The sequence below is a fragment of the Trachypithecus francoisi genome, unplaced genomic scaffold, assembly GCF_009764315.1.
Source record: "Trachypithecus francoisi isolate TF-2019V2 unplaced genomic scaffold, Tfra_2.0 Lachesis_group3, whole genome shotgun sequence".
Taxonomy (NCBI): Eukaryota; Metazoa; Chordata; class Mammalia; order Primates; family Cercopithecidae; genus Trachypithecus; species Trachypithecus francoisi.
The window spans coordinates 98,442,550-98,461,754 of record NW_022681468.1 but is presented as its reverse complement, the minus strand read 5'-3'; the positions used below and the strand labels follow the sequence as shown (position 1 = coordinate 98,461,754).

The 19,205-nt window shown below is 46.4% G+C and overlaps 1 protein-coding gene and 1 pseudogene across 6 annotated transcripts in view; both read left to right on the top strand.

Annotated features, from left to right (window-relative positions):
- Positions 1-18,563, top strand: part of CRTC3 (CREB regulated transcription coactivator 3) — a 121,806-nt gene extending 103,243 nt beyond the window's left edge. For 4 of the 6 annotated variants that reach the window (XM_033188988.1, XM_033188986.1, XM_033188987.1 and 1 more), the window contains exons 10-15: positions 405-622; positions 4,879-5,177; positions 12,027-12,227; positions 12,318-12,398; positions 14,360-14,462; positions 15,212-18,563. In XM_033188988.1, the coding sequence (XP_033044879.1) occupies positions 405-622; positions 4,879-5,177; positions 12,027-12,227; positions 12,318-12,398; positions 14,360-14,462; positions 15,212-15,420 (1,111 nt within the window). In that variant the 3' untranslated portion in view covers positions 15,421-18,563. The remainder of the gene's footprint in view (positions 1-404; positions 623-4,878; positions 5,178-12,026; positions 12,228-12,317; positions 12,399-14,359; positions 14,463-15,211) is intronic. The other 2 variants (XM_033188989.1, XM_033188985.1) reach the window with 1 other exon arrangement.
- LOC117070203 lies at positions 9,952-10,805 on the top strand (annotated as a pseudogene).
- Positions 18,564-19,205: the final 642 nt, after the last annotated feature.

Below are 19,205 nucleotides of genomic sequence, written 5' to 3'. Positions count from 1 at the left end.
AAAAAATAAAAAATATATCTTGGAAGGTATATTGGAAGGTAGCTGGTTACTCAGAGATACTTTTTCTGGTAGCAAAGAACTACATAAATAGAGAACAGTGCCTCATATTTTGTAGAGGGGTTTATAATTTTCAGAATACTTCTGCATCATAATCTAATCTGGTCTTGATTATTCTAGACCCTAATCTAGTATTCCTGTAATGTGGGCACTGGTAGTCGGTGAGGAAGTGTGTTTTGGAGAGGTTAAGCTGAGCACCCGTGTTCTCAGAATGAGAGAGGCCACACCAGGACCTCCGTCTTTTGTAGCCGATGCTCTTATTTGACAAGGAAAAGGTTTCGGCCATGTTTGGTTTCCCAACAGCCAAATACATTGTAGAAAGTCATTCTTAATCTTTCTTTTTTCAGTGCTTTTCCACATAATGGTCAAAACCTAGGCCTCTCACCCTTTTTGGGGACCCTGAACACTGGAGGGTCATTGCCAGATCTAACCAACCTCCACTACTCCACGCCCCTGCCAGCCTCCCTGGAAACCACCGACCACCTCTTTGGGAGTATGAGTGTGGGGAATAGTGTGAACAACATCCCAGCTGCTGTGACCCACCTGGGTATAAGAAGCTCCTCTGGTGAGTATCTCCTGCTTAGCAGTGACCTGGTGGCTTCATCATATGTGGTCCCCACCCATGTGGCGTGTTCAGTGAATCACTGAATGAGAATGACTGCATCTCAATTAGAGACGATAATGTACCTTGTTGTATCTCCTGACCCTGTAGACATTTTTCTTGCACGTTTCTGTTTCTCCTGGGTTGATGAGTTTGAGGCAGCTCTGCTGAACCTCATTCCCTGTCATCCTCACTCACTCCTCTATCCAGGGACTGGGGGAATAAGACATGGGAGCCAAGAAATAAGCATCCACTCTGCGTTGGCTGAACAGTGTTAGTGGCTCTCATCAACATATGACAGTTTATAATTTAGGCCATCTCTCTGGATTCCTCCCATTTTCCATTAGATTTCTAAAGGGAATATTTTGCATTTTAGAAAATTTACAGCAGATATGATGAAAATATTTCTACTTAATATCTGTGTATTAAGTGGAAATCACTCACAGTTCCAGTTAAAGATGCAGCGTTAGCTATACAAAGATGCTACCCAGAACGGGACTTGGGTATTACTCTATGGGTTTGCTTGTCCATATTGAAATTATGACTACATTTATTTGAAGCCTGACACTCTTTTTTTTTTTTTTTGAGACGGGGTCTCACTCTGTCACCCAGGCTAGAGTGCAATGACACAATCTCAGCTCGCTGCAACCTCCACTTCCCAGGTTCAAGCAATTCTCCTGCCTCAGCCTCCAGAGTAGCTAGGATTACAGGCATGTGCCACGATGCCCAGCTAATTGTTTTTGTATTTTTAGTAGAGACAGGGTTTCACCATGTTGACCAGGCTCACCTCCACCCACCTCGGCCTCCCAGAGTGCTGGGATTACAGGCGTGACAGTTTCTGTATTTTCTATGAACTCCTTAAAATGCTTGGTACACACAGATTTCAAAAATGTTTAAGAGATGCTTGAGCTTTCTTTCTGCATGAATTTTTAAAAGCTAAGTTCACAGCTGTAGCTCTAATTATTATCTGAGCCAGCTGGATCACTGACCTCTTTGTGGACTGGTGAGTGGTGGATTTATGTAGGGCTTTATCATAGACATGTTCCTACCTTTGAAAATATAGCAAGTGAAGTCATCTACATGAATTCTAAAAATACGATAATTTTTTTTTTTTTTTTTTTGAGACGTAGTCTCACTCTGTCTCCCAGGCTAGAGTGCAGTGCCATGATCTTGGCTCACTGCAACCTCCGCCTCCCAGATTCAAGCAATTCTCCTGCCTCAGCCTCCCTAGTAGCTGGGACTACATGTGCATGCCGCCACGCCCAGTTAATTTTTTGTATTTTTAGTAGAGACGGGGTCTCGAACTCCTGACCTCAAGTGATCCACCTGCCTTGGCCTACAGGCGTGAGCCACCACCGGCATACTCTTGTCAATGTCTAGGGCAGGTGATAATCCTCTTACTCCCAGTGGTGCAGTACAGCCCCTGGCCATAACACTCCTACCTAGAATTGTGTTGTGGAGCATTTCGTTTGGAAGGGATGCTCAGTGATGGTCTCCAGGTGAAAGGAGTGTTTGTTGCCCTTCACTCTGAGATTCATCCATGCAAATCAGAACTCACCACCCAAATGAGAGTGGTCCCCTTCAGGTGGGTCACCTGGAAGTTTCTCTAATGATTGCAGTGATGCTGCCCTGGTGCAACACAATCTTAGGTTTGAAGAATTGATTGCAGAGAACACCTTTATTTTTGTTTTTTGGGTTTTTTGGGTCATTTTAGTATCCTTAATAGTATCAAGTTTTTCATCGACTGAGTCTCGGTTTTGATGTATACACATGTGCTTCATAGGAGAAACTCTCAAAACCTTTATGCCCAGATTCAGAGTGTGGGCAATTCATCTTCTGGGTGAATCCTCGATGTATGAAGATATCTAGGGTCCCAGAAGTGAAGCAGCATCAGCACATAGCTCCGCTGGGCCTCAGGGAAGCTGGCGTTTTCTAATGCAGCCTTTGACACTTTGCTTCTAGCTGAAGATCTTATGTTTAGTCACTGGTTGTCTTCTCAAAAAAGCATTATTTCCAGAACATGTCAGAACCGATGTCAGGTTTCTGTATTTTTTTATTATTATTATTTTTTCTTTTTGAGATGGAGTCTTGCTCCGTCACCCAGGCTGGAGTGCAGTGGCGCGATCTCGGCTCACGGCAAGCTCCGCCTCCCAGGTTCATGCCATTCTCCTGCCTCAGCCTCCCCAGTAGCTGGGACTACAGGCGCCCACCACCACGCCCAGCTAGTTTTTTTTGTATTTTTGTTTTTAGTAGAGACGGGGTTTCACTGTGTTAGCCAGGATGGTCTCAATCTCCTGACCTCGTGATCCGCCCACCTCGGCCTCCCAAAGTGCTGGGATTACAGGCGTGACAGTTTCTATATTTTCTGTTGAACTCCTTAAAATGCTTGGTACACACAGATTTCAAAGATATTTAAGAGATGCTTGAGCTTTCTTTCTGAATGAATTTTTGAAAGCTAAGCTCACAGCTGTAGCTCTAATTATTATCTGAGCCAGCTGGACCACTGACCTCTTTGTGGACTGATGAGTGGTGGATTTATGTAGGGCTTTGTCATAGATATGTTCCTACCTTTAAAAATATAGCAAGTGAAGTCATCTACGTGAATTCTAAAAATACGATAATTTTTTTTTTTTTTTTTTTTTTTTTGAGACAGTCTTGCTCTGTCTCCCAGGCTAGAGTGCAGTGGCGTGATCTTGCCTCACTGCAACCTCCACCTCCCAGATTCAAGTGATTCTCCTGCCTCAGCCTCCCTAGTAGCTGGGTCTACAGGCGCATGCTGCCACGCCCGGTTAATTTTTTTGTATATGTTAGTAGAGACAGGGTTTCACCGTGTTAGCCAGGATGGTCTCCATCTCCTGACCTCGTGATCCACCCGCCTCGGCCTCCCAAAATGCTGGGATTACAGGTGTGAGCCACTGCGCCCGGCCTAGCCAGGCCTAGCCTGTAATCCCAGCATTTTGAGAGGCCGAGGCGGGTGGATCACGAGGTCAGGAGATCGGGACCATCCTGGCTAACACGGTGAAACCCCGTCTCTACTAAAAAATACAAAAAAATTAGCCAGGCGAGGTGGCGGGCGCCTGTAGTCCCAGCTACTCGGGAGGCTGAGGCAGGAGAATGGCGTGAACCCAGGAGACAGAGCTTGTAGTGAGCTGAGATCGCGCCACTGCACTCCAGCCTGGGCGACAGAGTGAGACTCCATCTCAAAAAATAATAATAATTATAATAATGATAATAATAATTTTGCCAGCTCAAAATGCTGGGTTTTTGTCATTTCTTCCTTTCCATAACTTTTATCAAACACTTAAATTTTTTGTCAACACAAAACAACACATAGTTCTGCTCACCCCAACTGCTGGTACAAGATGGGCTGAAGGTTAAAACATAGGTATTGCCAGTTGAGATACACACAGCAGCAGCAGCCGAATAATTGATTCGCTGAGCAAAGCTGCTCCATGCCAGGCCCTGTGCCAGGTGCTGAGGAACCAGCAGGACATAGGACAGAATGTCCAGCTTCACGGAGCTCATGCCCTAGCAGCCTACGCTGCAAAAATCTCTCTCCCAAACTTCCTTACTCATGATAAAATTCGCCCCGTCCCCCAAATAAAGCATCAGCAAAAACTTCCTTTTCGAGTTGGAATAGACTGTGATGAACAATTTCCTGGGAAAGAGAAAATCAAAGAGGGACGCTGGGGTGGGAGATACAGGGAAGTGTCCCCTCCTATGACTCCCTAGTGTGTTGAGGGTACTTAAAGACCACCGAGACAGCTCCTCAAGGACCATGACTCGCCGTGAAAGGATGCTCTCCAAAGGTAGCAGGGGGCGCAGGCAGTGTGCTTGGGACAGAGACCTTCAGGGGCTCTAAACAGAATTTGTTGTACAGACCTAGGGTCCTTTCCCTGGGTCTGGGCCAAGCACCTGGAACATTTGCCTCTGCTACCCCCCAGTTTACCTAGTTTTGTGCACCTAGGAGTTGTTGAGACGATCTCCCCCATCATGGGAAAACATCATTCTCATCTTGGTGACTCCGTCTCTGTTAGTGCAGGGGCATCTTTTCCTTGTCATTGGTGTGTCGGATGCTGTCCCTGTAGGAGAGCTGTCCAGGAGCTCCTTTACCTACAGAATCATTGTCGCATGTGACAGTAGACAGTTTTCTTTCATTTTTGGAAAACAAAAGATTTGGTCTGAAATTATAAATAACTTGTGAATTTGTTGTCTTCCAGGTCTCCAGAGTTCTCGGAGTAACCCCTCCATCCAAGCCACACTCAATAAGACTGTGCTTTCCTCTTCCCTAAATAACCACCCACAGACATCTGTTCCCAGCGCATCTGCTCTTCACCCTTCGCTCCGTCTATTTTCCCTTAGCAACCCATCTCTTTCCACCACAAACCTCAGTGGCCCGTCTCGGCGTCGGCAGCCTCCCGTCAGCCCTCTGACGCTTTCTCCTGGCCCCGAAGCACATCAAGGTTTCAGCAGACAGCTGTCTTCAACCAGCCCACTGGCCCCATATCCTACCTCCCAGGTAAACACACACAGACAGACCAACCACTACAGTGAAACAGACTGCAAGATATAGGAAGTGCATTCCTCCTCTTTACTATTTTGGATTACACCCATTATTACAGCAAGCACCCACGAGGCCTCAAGTGCAATCTGTTCACTCTTATATGTGAAATCAGAGCAGAGCAGAAGTGTTAATAATGCAGAATGAATTCATGATTTTCTTTTCTTTTTTTGAGAAAGGGTCTCACTCTGTCGCCTAGGCTGGAGTGCAGTGGCACAATCACGGCTCACTGCAGCCTCACCTTCCGGGCTCAAGCGATCTTCTCACCTTAGTCTTCAGAGTAGCTGGGACCACAGGCATGCATCACCATACCTGACTAATTTTTTAATTATTTTTTTATAGAGACAAGATCTCGATATGTTGCCCAAGCTGGTCTCAAATGCCTGGGCTCAAGCCGTCCTCCCAGCATGGCCTCCCAAAGTGCTGGGATTACAGGCATGAGCCATGGCCAGCCTAATTAATGATTTTCTATTAGAATAATAGTAGATTTGCTGTGCTCATTACTCTTTAAGCAAATGTTGACCAATCTACAGTCACTAACTCACAAACTTGGGGTTGAGAGGAACAGTAGGTTAAAGAGAATGCCATCCAGAGAAATCTAAGATAACTAAGGGAAACCAGGTTAGGATTTCAAAGTTGTCATGGAAAAATCAGTCATTGACTCTGTAAGTACGTTAAGCCGTAGGGGAAAGCCAAAGAAAATATTTAATACCCTCCTGAAGCTTTGATAGCAAATTAGACCTCCTCCCTAATTGTCTACGGATTTGAGAAACAATACTTTTATTGTTCATTAAATACTAAGTATATTGAGGATTATATCTCTTTGTAAGGATGAAAAGAAGTCTGTTGAGAAAGAGGCACATTTAAAAGTCACACACCCATACAAAAAAATGGAAAAATTAGCTGGGTGAGGTGGCACGCGCCTGTAGTCCCAGCTGCTCCAGAGCGGAGGTGGGAGGATTGCTTGAGCCCAGGAGGTCGAGGCTGCATTGAGCCAAGATAGCCTCACTGCACTGTAGCCTGGCAACAGAGTGAGACCCTGTCTCAAAAGCAAAGCAAAGCCCATTATAGAAACACAGGGGTTGAAACGTCCTATAAATTCTAAACTCAGAGGTGGTTCTCCTTACCGTAATCATCGAGGAATGTATTTTTAACCTTTGGTCATATCCTCTATCTGTTACAGCATCATTCCTCGCCATAAATTAATAATGATTTAGAAGGAAGAGTTGACAGAACACAACAGAGAGTTAGAGGATCTTGTTATTAGTCCCTTTTTACCAATTACTAGCTGTGGCATCTTGATTGTATGAGTAATCTCTTTTGGGCAAGGGTGAGAGGCCATTTCATAATTTTTGTTTTTAAGTTTCACTGTGTCGCCCAAGCTGGAGCACAGTTGCACCATCGTGGCTCCCTGCAGCCTTGAATTCCTGGGCCCAAGCGATCCTCCTGCCTCAGCTGGGATTCTTCAAGTAACTGTGACTACAGGCCCATGTCACCACACCCAGCTAATTTAAAAAATTTTTTTGTAGAAACAGGGTCTCCCTGGACTGGGTGTGTGCCTCACACCTGTAATCCTAGCACTGTGGGAGTCCAAGGCAGGCAGATCACTTGAGGGCAGGAGTTTGAGACCAGCCTAGTCAACATGACGAAACCCCATCTCTACTAAAAATACAAAAATTACCGGGCGTGGTGGCTCACGCCTGTAATCCCACCTACTCAGGATGCTGAGACATGAGAATTGCTTGCACCCTGGAGACGGAAGTTTGCAGTGAGCCAGGATTGCACCACTGCACTCCAGCCTGGGTGACAGAGTTACTCTGTCTCAGTTAAAATTAGAAAAGAAAGAAACAGAGTCTCCCTATGTTTTCCAGGCTGGTCTTAAACTCCTGGGCTCAAGTGATCCTCCTGCCTCAGCCTCCCAAAGGGCTGGAATTAGCCAGTGTGCCTTGTGTCAGGCATGAGCCACTGTGCCCTGCCATAATTTTTATTTTTATTTTTTTTAGAGACAGCATTTCACTCTCAGCCAGGCTCGAGTGCAGTGGCATGATCACAGCTCACTGTAGCCTTGAACTCCCTGAGCTCAGGTGATCCTCCCACCTTAACCTCCCAGGTACCTAGGACTACGGGTGTATGCCATCACACCCAACTAATTTTTGTATTTTTTTTTTTTTTGTAGAGATGGAGTTTCACCGTATTGCCCAGGCTAGTCCATAATTATTGTTTTCATGGTTCTTATGTTATTGAATTGCCTTTAATTTTATTTTGCAAGATTCTTTTATAAGATCTAAAAGTATTCTTGCTTTTTAGCTACGTTTTAAGGAGACTGTCTGGCCAGAGTGTCCCCTTTCAGATGTGTTTTTAATTTGTTTAATATTTAGAATTTTTTTTTAATGAATGTTGCTGGACACAGTGGTTCTGACTGTAATTCCAGCTACTCAGGAGGCAGAGACTGGAGGATTGCTTGAGGCCTAGAGTTCAAGACCAGCCTTGGCAACATAGTGACACCCTATCTCTTAAAAAAAGGAAATTTTGAAAAGTGAATGTTACTCATGCATGTAGTTTAAAATGTCAAATAGTTCTAAAGGACTTGTTACAGAAAAACAGTGGTCTTTTCCCCTGTCCTTAGGCATATTTCTCACTGCCTAGAGATGGCTACCGTCAACCATTTTAGTTAATCTCTTTGTTGTTATTATTATTATTATTATTTTTTTTTTTTTTTTTTGGAGACAGAGTCTTGCTCTGTCGCCCAGACTGGGGCGCAGTGGTGCAATCTCAGGTCACTGAAACCTCCACCTCCCAGGTTCAAGCGATTCTCCTGCCTCAGTTTCCCAAGTAGCTGGGACTACAGGTGTGTGCCACCACGCCTGGCTAATTTTTGTATTTTTAGTAAAGATGAGGTTTCACCATGTTAGCCAGACTGGTTTTGCACTCCTGACCTCAGGCAGTCTGCCCGCCTCAGCCTCCCAAAATGCTGGGATTACAGGCATGAGCCACCTTACCCGGCCTAACCATGTTGTTTTATGCATTTTTTGTTCTACATTTTTTGGTGTTAGGCATTATCTAATGACATCCTACCAATGCAGGGTAGAATTTAGTTCTCTTTCCACTCTCCCACAAACCCCACCACACACATATGTGCGCACATGAGCGCGCGCACACACACACACACACACACACAATTTCCTACCCACCGTCCTCATTTATTATAATTTTGGTTAGAGCAATACTCAATATTTAGTGTTTTTATAGTTACTATGTAGTTAGAGTTGACATATAGTATACCATGAAATAAGAAAATGAGAATTTTTTCCTCCTGGGAGTTAATAAATGTCTGACTTTTTTTGTTAGCCTGGTTATCTGTATGTATTTATGTGTCTTACTAATTCAGTCCCCAACTCTTGGAGTTGGGCAGATCTCAATACATTCAAAAATAAATTCTCTAGTAGCTCTATAGGAAAGAGTGCCTGTGACTTTGTATGACTTAAAATGTCTTTATTTGATCTACCATTTAATTATTATTTGGCTGAATATAGAATTCTAAATTTGAAATAATTTTCCCTTGGAATCGATTGCCTTTTCATTTCTAAGTTGCTATTGAGAAATCCAGTGCCATTCTGACTCTTAACACTTTGCATGGAATCCCCACTCCACCCCAGGCTTGTAAGATCTTTTTGTCCCCAATGTTCTGAAACTTCAAGATAATGTGGCTTGGCGTGAGTCTGCATATTTGGTGGGTTCTTTCAATCTGGAAACTCACAGCCTTCATTTCTGGGAAATGTTAAAGAACATTGAAATAAAGTTTCTTCAGTGATTTCTTCCCTTCAGTTTTCTCTGTTCTCTCTCTGGAACTCTACGAATGTTGACTATCCTGGACTTTTCCTCTAATATCCTTATTTTCTCTCTCTCCTCTTTTCCTTCTCCGTGGTTGCTTCCTTGTTTGTTTTGCTTTGCTTTCTGAAAGAGTGTCTCAGCTTTATCTTCCAACCCTTCTGTTGAGTTTTTCATTTCTGCTCTCATTTTAAAATTGCTATGAGTTCTTTTTTGTTCACTCAGTGTTCCTTTTTAATAGCATCATACATATTCCACAGATGCAATATCACATTTTTCTCTCTAAGGTTTTTAGTGGTCCTTTTTTTCTAATTTATCTTTATTTTTATAATAAAATTTTTTAATTGCATGAAAAATAGAGAACATAATACAGTAAGTCCTCCTATACCCATCATCTAGCCTCAACAATTAACTTTTTTTTTTTTTTTTTTGAGACGGAGTCTTGCTCTGTTGCCCAGGCTAGAGTACAGTGGTGTGATCTCAGCTCACTGTAACCTCTGCCATCCAGGTTCAAACCATTCTCCTGGCCTCAGCCTCCCAAATAACTAGGACTACAGGTCCACACCACCACACCTGGCTAATTTTTGTAGAGACGGGGTTTCACCACGTTGGCCAGGCTGGTCTCGAACTCCTGACCTCAGGTTATCCACCTGCCTCAGCCTCCCAAAGTCTGAGATTACAGGCGTGAGCCACCATGCCAGCTTTATTATCTTGTTTCATCCATACCCTGCTTTTAAAAATTGCAAATATTTCAATATGTATCTCTAATAGATAAGGATTTTCTTAGTAGCCTAAATATTGTCATGCTGATTTTGTTTTTTCACAACTACTTCTTCCTGCACACATCTTTTCAAGATTGTGTGTGTCTGCTTTGCCTTCTGACTTTCATGGCAGATGGTTTCCTCGGGGCCTGGTGATCTTCGGTGCTCTGCTCACGTTTAAGAACAGGACACTGAGGGGCTCTCTCCTTGCAGTGCTACGCTAGAGCAGAGTACGAGTCTGAGGCGAAGGGAGTCATGGCGGGACAAGCGTTTAGAAAGTTTCTTCCACTCTTTGACCGAGTATTGGTTGGAAGGAGTGCTGCTGAAACTGTAACCAAAGGAGGCATTATGCTTCCAGAAAAATCGCAAGGAAAAGTACTGCAAGCAACAATAGTCGCTGTTGGATCGGGTTATCTAAAGGAAAGGGTGGAGAGATTCAGCCAGTTAGCATGAAAGTTGGAGATAAAGTTCTTCTCCTAGAATATGGAGGCACCAAAATAGTTCTACATGACAAGGATTATTTCCTACTCAGAGACGGTGACATTCTTGGAAAGTACATAGACTGAAATAAGTCACTATTGAAATGATATCAATGTGAAGATGCCCATTCCACTGAAGTTCTGAAATCTTTCATCATGTAAATAATTTCCATATTTCTCTTTTATAATAAACTAGTGATAACTAATGACATCCAGTGTCTCCAAAATTGTTTCCTTGTACTAATATAAACATTTCCAAATAAAAATATGTAAATGAGAAAAAGAAAGAAAACAGGACACTGAGAAGCTGGCTGGCAGCTGTGTATGTGGGCAGCACTGCTGAGTGTGGTCTTCATTGTGGAATGATCTAGCTTGGTCATTTCCTTGGGAAATTTCTGGTGTCATAAGTTTTATGATCTTCTCTGGCCAGGCGCGGTGGCTCACACCTGTAATCTCAGCACTTTGGGAGGCCAAGACGGGAGGATCACCTGAGGTTAGGAGTTCTAGACCAGCCTGGCCAACATGGTGAAACCCCGTCTCTACTAAAAATACAAAAATTAGCCAGGTGTGTTAGCATGCTCCTGTCATTTCAGCTACTCAGGAGACCGAGGCAGGAGAATTGCTTGAACCCAGGAGGTGGAGGTTGCAGTGAGCCAAGATCGTGCCACTGCACTCCAGCTTGGGTGACTGAGCAAGACTCTGTCTCCAAAAAAAAAAAAGATTTTCTCTCTCAGGCCTTGTCAGGTTCCCTAAAGGACACTCTTCCAATGTCCCACCTCGGCATATCTGGATTCCAGCATCCTGAGAGCCAGGTTGGGAAAGAAAGGTGGAGATCTTAAGATTTGATCATGAAATTGCTTCTAAACCCTGTGTTTCCAGTAAAGTGCCTCACCTTCTAATATCCAGAGTCCCTTAGTTTTATTCTCTCCGAAGTGGAACCTTCCAGTCTCCTGGCAGGCGGCGGGGTGGTGGGGGCCAGTGTGTAGAAGCACAGTCAAGGCAAGGACTCTGCAGGTCCGACTGCCCCTTACACAAACTTTGACCAGAACCTCCTGGTTTTAGCTTCAGCCCCTGCTCCCTGCTGTCCCCAGTCCCAGAGCCCTGTGGGGATTTAGTGCTCTAAATGAGATTGCCTCCTGGTTTTTCCTCACTGCCAGCTTAGCATTGGGTTTTCTCAGTTCTGCTAAGCCAGTTACCATTTGGCCATCTGCTTCTCATTTTCCAGCTTTTGTTGCCATTTTCTTCTCTCCCGTTATCTTTGTCCTCGTGTTGTTTGTTATCATTTAGTGTTCTGTGTTATTGTTTAGTGTTATTTATGAATGCTTATTGCTGGTTAATGTTGTTGTAGTGTCTTAACAGGGTTTGGGGAGATGGCAGAGCTAAGGGCCTTTTTCAATCTTCCACTTTTAACCAGAAGACATAGCTGTAAAAAAAACAAAACAAAACAAAACATGATTTTCACGGAGAAAACTGAAAGGAAATTGGTTAAATTGACTGTTTTCTTGTTTAGTTCTTTTAAGACAATAGAACTTGTCATTGAATGGAACGTGCTTTGTGGGGAAGTAAAATTTGAGATATACTTTAAAGGAAGAGGAGAAACGGGCTTCTCACAGCATTGCACAGGACACCGCGGTGAGGAAAATCTCAGGCTTCCTCTCACGCTGACATTTCCTAACCCTAAAGGACTTAACACTAGAAACGCAGAAGCTCATTAGTGGCTTTGTGTGTTTGTTTTGCAGATCGTGTCCTCAGACCGAAGCCACCTTTCCTTCCTGCCCACAGAAGCTCAAGCCCAGGTGTCCCCGCCACCCCCTTACCCTGCGCCCCAGGAGCTCACCCAGCCCCTCCTGCAGCAGCCCCGCACTCCTGAGGCCCCTGCCCAGCAGCCCCAGGCAGCCTCCTCACTGCCACAGTCAGACTTTCAGCTTCTCCCAGCCCAGGTGAGTCCTAGCAGCAGTGTTGGTACGGAGGGAATGCTTGTTTTGCTCTGAGTTCCAAGCTAAATGGTCACCTTTCCTTACTCTCTGAAGGGCTCATCTTTGACCAACTTCTTCCCAGATGTGGGTTTTGACCAGCAGTCCATGAGGCCAGGCCCTGCCTTTCCTCAACAGGTGGGTGGATCGCCCCTGCCTTCCCCTCCCTGGGTGCATAAACTATACCATTTAGGTTGTTCATTGTGTAGAACTCAGAACCAAGCAGACCAGACATGCCACTTCCCTGGTTCTGGATGTGTTCTGTGGCTAGAAGAGCCTTTCATCTTCTTTGGCCCTAAAACGCTGGCTCTGGCTGTGTTATTTAGTATCAGGCTTCAGCAGAGGAACTATTGGAATAATTGGCAGGAGACTTGATGACACTCTCATTGTAGAAGTGTAAAATCATGAACGCTGGAAGGGACACAGCACCCACCTCCTCAGTGCCCTCATGTTGAAACTGAGGCATAGGGAGGATGGCACCTGCTCCCACCGCAGGGTCAGAAGGTGGCGCCGCATTTTGCCTGAACCCAGACTGGTGCACCTAGCACAGCGTGTGGCCTCCTGGGGACAGCTCAGTCCTGGGGAGTGAGGGGAGCTCCTTCTGTAAGGTATTTGCAACTCGGCCACTTGCTTTTACAGTTTAGTTTCTCCCTAACTTGACTATTTTTAATATTCCTAGATTTTATGGTATTCAATAGTATTCAGTAAGTATGGACTGGGCCCTCCGATGGATTAAGGAGTGGAAGAAGGGTTGAACAGTTTCCAGAACTTTTTTTTTTTTTTTTTTTAATCTGTCGCCCAGGCTGGAGTGCAGTGGCATGATCTCGGCTCACTGCAACCTCCACCTCCTGGGTTCAAGCAATTCTCATGTCTCAGACTCCTGAGTAATTGGGGTTACAGGCGTGCACCCCTACACCCAGCTAATTTTTGTATTTTTAGTAGAGACAGGGTTTCACTATGTTGACCAGGCTGGTCTTGAACTCCTGACCTCAAGTGATCCACCCGCCTTGGCTTCCCAAAGTGCTGGGATTACAGGTGTGAGCCACGGTGCCTGGCCAAGAACTTAATAATAATAAAATAAATTAAGATAACTGTTTCCTAAGTAGGCCACAGATGAAGCCTTGTGGCAAGAACCAGTCCTCCTTGCCTCCATGTTTTCTAAAGAGCCATTTTAGTCTAGATGGGAATCAGTGTCTCCCTGAAAAGTGATGGAAACTTCTTCTTTTGAGACATTTTTTTAAATGGCTTAGAAAATTAAATTTCAGGAAAGGAACCTAAAATTGGCCACAGTTATAACCAGTCCTCATAGAGGCTTTCTCATAGGGAGAAGCTTGCCTGAGTTTCCTCCTTCTGAGTGTGAAAAGGAAAGGCTTCCACTTTCTCAGTTTTCTAGAAACCAGGGAATAGGTCAGGCGCAGTAGCTCACGCCCATAATTCCAGCACTTTGGGAGGCCGAGGCAGGTGGCTTGCTTAAACTCAGGAGTTTGAGACCAGCCTGGGTAAAATACAGCAAGACCCCGTCTCTACAAAAAATACAAAAATTAGCCAGGCATGGTGGCATGTGGTCCCAGCTATTTGGGAGGCTGAGGTGGATGGATCGCTTGAGCCTGGGAGGTGGAGGTTTCAGTGAGCCGAGATGGCGCCACTGCACTCCAGCCTGGGCAACAGAGACCCTATCTTTAAAGAAAAAAGAGGAAGAAACCAAGGAAGAAAAGAATCCATACTTTCTTGGTTATAGACAGAGCCTTTGAAGGGTTCCCACAGAAGGCAGTTTACAAAGGCCTTGGTGAGGCTGAGGAGACATGTCTGAGGGGCCACAGAAACCATGACCACTGGTATCTCTTGGGATGGTGTAGTGGGCTGGGGAAAAGTCACCGCGCTGTGGGCCTCAGGGGCCCCTCCTCCACCCCAGCATCTGCCTCCCTGACAAGAATATCGTACATACATCACCACAAGAGCAAAGCACTCTGGGATCCTGGAAAGAAGGGAATATGTATTAGTTTGCAAGTCAGGTTTTGCTCTGGGAGCACATTGCAATACTCCCTTCCTCCTTGGAAGCAGAGGTGTGGCCTTCCTCACGTGACCTTTGATGCTTCCAGGTGCCTCTGGTGCAACAAGGTTCCCGAGAACTGCAGGACTCTTTTCATTTGAGACCAAGCCCATATTCCAACTGCGGGAGTTTCCCAAACACCATCCTGACAGGTGAGTGAGCCACCCCTCAGCTTCTTTACTGCTTTTATTTTGTTACGTGTTTAGGTACCTTCATAAGATAGTTTAAACAACATAATATTACATAAAGCAAAAAGCGAACGTTGCCTGGGTCGACTTGACTCTTTGAGATGCAGGTGTCCAGCCTCAGAGACCGTGACGCAGGGTGGTGGGCCTGGCAGTCAAAGCCTTTTCTGAAAGATTTCATCTGGCCGAGCACGGTGGCTCACACCTGTAATCCCAGCACTTTGGGAGGCCGAGGTGGGCGGATCATGAGGTCAGGAGATCAACACCATCCTGTCTAACACAGTGAAACCCCGTCTCTGCTAAAAAATACAAAAAAAAAATTAGACGGGTGTGGTGGCGGGCACCTGTAGTCCCAGCTACTCAGGAGGCTGAGGCAGGAGAATGGTGTGAGCCCGGGAGGTGGAGCTTGCAGTGAGCCGAGATAGTGCCACTGTACTCCAGCCTGGGTGACAGAGTGAGACTCTGTTTCAAAAAAAAAGAAAGATTTCATCTTAGGTGACTGATGACTGTTCAAAAGGAAAAAAACTTGCAAAAATTGGGAGTTGTGCAACTGACTGACAAGAATGTAGACTCCAGGGCAAGAACTGTGGGCCTAGGGGTGGTAAGGACGTGTGGGATAGCAGTTTAGGGGACCGTCATCAGCTGGGTTTGCTTAGTAGCCTGGAGCCTTCATGCCTCCTAAGCATACTGTTTTCCTCTCTGGCTACCCCTTTCAGAAGACTCCAGCACCAACCTGTTCAAAGACCTCAACAGTGCGCTGGCAGGCCTGCCCGAGGTCAGCCTGAACGTGGACACTCCATTTCCACTGGAAGAGGAGCTGCAGATTGAACCCCTGAGCCTGGACGGACTCAACATGTTAAGTGACTCCAACATGGGCCTGCTGGACCCCTCTGTTGAAGAGACGTTTCGAGCTGACAGACTGTGAACAGAAGGCAGTGGAACAGAAGAATGTTTTTCTGCAACAGCCAAAATAGAATGGAATAGAATGGAGCCAGCTGACTGCCGGCTTTCGTTATCTTGACATAGAAGGAACCAATGCCACGGCTCCAGGCTTTCAGATGAGGTCCCATCTCAGACACTGTGGCTTCCTCCAGATCACACAGCTATGTACTGCCTCTCCAGCCTGTGGCCAAAGTCATGTTGCAGCAGGCAGGCTGCTTGGAGCTTCCCATGAACTGGAAAGTTCATCTCCATTGCATCTTTTTCTTGGCCTTCCAGTCCATCGATGTGTAAGAGTAGGAAATATCATGTCACTGGAGGCCTCCGTGGCATTGTGTAGTGCTCAGAACCACTGATCTCCGGCTGCGCCGAAGGCGAGTCCAGAGTGGGAGGCTCAGCCTGGAGTGGTGGCCCGGAGAGGGCACCGCGATGCCTGCTCTGACCTGACCCGGAGGGTGAGGCCCTCCAGCAGGGGACATTCCCAGGCTGAGCGGACCCCACGGCTCTCTCCCATGCCTGATTTATGACATGAAGAAGTTTTTGCCACAAGTCCGAAAGCAGGCTTGAGTTAGGCAAACTGAAGGCTAATTTTCATTTTCTCCCAGTTGGTTTCTGCTGCTTCAGAAAAGTACACCTTTTCCTTATGGACCAGAGGAAGAGGAAGACCATTTTATCAGTCACTGAAAAGAGTCCCCTGGCACTGATGAGCCTGAAGAGAACTATGCTCCTTCTTGCAGAGTGGGGAGGGAAGACAGGGACTGCAGCTATCTCACACTCAGTGGCCTCCAGACAAACTCGGGACAAGCACAGATCTCCCCACTAAGAGCAGCTGGAGGAGCGGTGGCTCTGTGGGCTGGGAGTTTAATGTCACCCCCCCAGACCATAAGCTCCTTGAGGGCAGGGACAGTGCCTTATTCATTGTTGAACCCATAGCACCTAACACGTGCGTGGCAGCACACTCGTGTGCTGGAGTGAGTGCTGCAGAACAGCGTGTGCAGTGCATGATGAATGACTGCATCCGCCATGCTGTAAGGCAGGCTCATCTCTAGCTATCCCCCTTCCCTGCCAAATCTTCTCAGAGCTTTAGCTTTTCTAGCACTCGTGCCTATGGTGAAGCATGCACTTTAATATGCTTTTAACACTAGGTGACCAAATCACAGTGAAGCCGGGCACTGCATTCTCCTTGGGCTGTGCTCCATGCGGGTGGGTGGGAGCTGTCTTCTGAGTATATCCGAAAGGGCTGAGCAGGTGAGGGCCCTGAGGGACCCTGTCTGGGCCCCACCCAGGAAGATCTTCCCTCTCAGATCCATGTTTGGCTCTAAATTGCTTCAAGTAGAGATTCATTCTTTAAGGTTGACAAAATAGTTTATAGTAAAACGAAGGCCTAATTCACGGAACCATCATTAGTCATTAATACCCTCTCATAAAATAGATGGACCAGATTTCAACCACCGCCTGCCTCCTCTAACTTAGGTGAAGCCAGTAGGTTTGAAGGGGGCAGAGCACTGCAGGGGAGGGATCTAGGCTGTGAGAGGACAGGGTAGAGAGGAGGAGAATCCTGAAGGAGAGACGAAAGATGCCAGGATTTTTGCTTGGACAGCCATTGCCCTTCCAGGAGACCCTGGAGTGTATTGAGGGTCGCTGGACTGCTCCACCCAGAGGAGCAAGGCTGTACAATGAGGGTCTGAATCTGGCACACCTGTCCCTTATGTAAAAGGAGCCATCGTCACAAGACCCTGGGCTGGTTAGCCTCTCCAGACCTCATTCCATTTCTATCTTCTGACCTTGCCTGTAATCTTTAAAATAACCCTCATGGGGTGCCCCTCCACCTTCCTCTGGAATCGGTTTCACCTTTGTCCCAAATCTTTGCTGTGGAATTGGGAAATCAAACCAGAGTTCTCCTCACCTGATTTCCAGCTCAGGAAGGGCCTGCTGGCCTGCCCTTGCCAGCCCTGTTCCCAGTTACACTTTCAGATCCCTTTGTGCTCGAGACCTCAGAGGGGAGACTTTTTGTTAAAGAGCCTTTAGTGGCAATGCTACCCAGCTCCCCAGTGTGCCAAAAAAAGCCAGCTCCTGTGTCAAAGGGCTCCCAAATCTGATCTCACTCCCAACAGGGGATGGTGCTGATATTATAAGAGTTGTGTTTTTATAAAACAGTTCTCAGCATAGTCCACTTTTCACATAGTGCCTTACCCGTGGGTATCATCATGTCAGGGTCCCAGTTCAGTTTGTCTGCACAGCAGCCACCCTGCCTGGCAACAGGAGACCCCAAGACCTACACAGTGAACCCCACTGCCCCACAGGGGTTCTCCAGGTGACTTGTGAAAACAGGCCTCCAAGGGAAGGTATTTATTTGGGGGCGTATAGTAGGGGCAATATGGTTTAGCACTGAATTCAATTTGTCCTTAGGTCTATGAGTGCAGTCTTTTCTTGTGAAAGGTTTTGGGCATTGTACAACCCACTCTGCCTAGAAGGTGTGGAGGACTCACCATGGGCAGGGTCGCCCTGGCCCGCAGCACGTGAGCCTGCACTCACTGTGGCCTTTGTAACAAAACCAGTTGTGGTCCTCAGCATTTGAAGCAGCTGCATACTTCAGAGTAAACTATTTTTCAATATTTAGTTTTGTCACAAGAAATCGATCATTGTACTACTCTCACTTATAGCAGTTAAACAGCATAGAACTAAAAACCTGTCTGCATTTGCATTTTTTCTTTCTGTATGGTTGTGGGTTTTAGGACATAGAGCGTTAGAAGGGTTTCTTGATCATGTCATGAATTCTCCTTTGTCCTGTTTCTCCTGTTTCATTTCTTCTGTATATTACCTGAGCTGTATATTACCTGAGCTGGTGTTGTATCTTCAAGTCCATATGCGTATTTGCAGACCTTTCCCATTCCCACTCTTGTTGGCTCTTCTGATTTATGCACAGATGGTTCCCAGCATGTGTCCAGTGTTTCATGGATGGGACCATCCCAGCAACTAATCAGACTTCCTGCCAGTGTCCTGACCCCCAGGGCACCCTGTTCAACCATATTTAAAGATTGGAATTTGTATAAAGTTGCTTCCAAGTTTTATAATGCATCATTTTACATCTTTCGTAATTAAAAGCAGCACAATGAGGTTGTCTCTGCATTTGGTGGTGTTTTTCTTCACTTGGGTGAGGGGTTGATGGGGAGCCTTGCTCTCACCGCCTCCTGCACAGCTCAGCCTGCAGCTGGGATTTGGGGCCTTGGCAAGGCAGGCCCTGCACCAGCTGTGGGTCAGGCCTTTTTGTTATACATGGAGGGGCACTCAGTTCCCTTAGCTGGAGGCAGCTCAGTCTCCTGCCCCCGCAGCCAGCACCCCTCCACATGTCTGCCCACCGCCCTTCCTCCACCGGATGCTCCGTCCTGGGTTGGCCTCTAGCCCTGTCCCTTCCCCAGACCCCCATCCCAGCAGGGTTCAACGCGAACAGCCACATCATCCAGCGCTTGTCATAAAGGTGACTGTCTCCTGAAATCTTACTTGGAAATCCTGTCTCTGATTGTAACTTCCTGAGACCCCATTTCCACTCTGGTCCGCACATACCCTGGTCTTTGACCCCACTGAGAATTCTTCCCTGTCCCCTCTTCTCAGCCTGCCCATCCTCTCCTAGCTTTCCTTGCTTCTGCCCGGGCCCACCTGGCTCGTGGCCTACGTGACACCCACAGGCCCCTTCTCCTGCCACCACACCACTCTTCCTCCTCAAGACCTGCCACCACATCACTCAGGCTGAACTTTCTGTTGCTGGGAGTC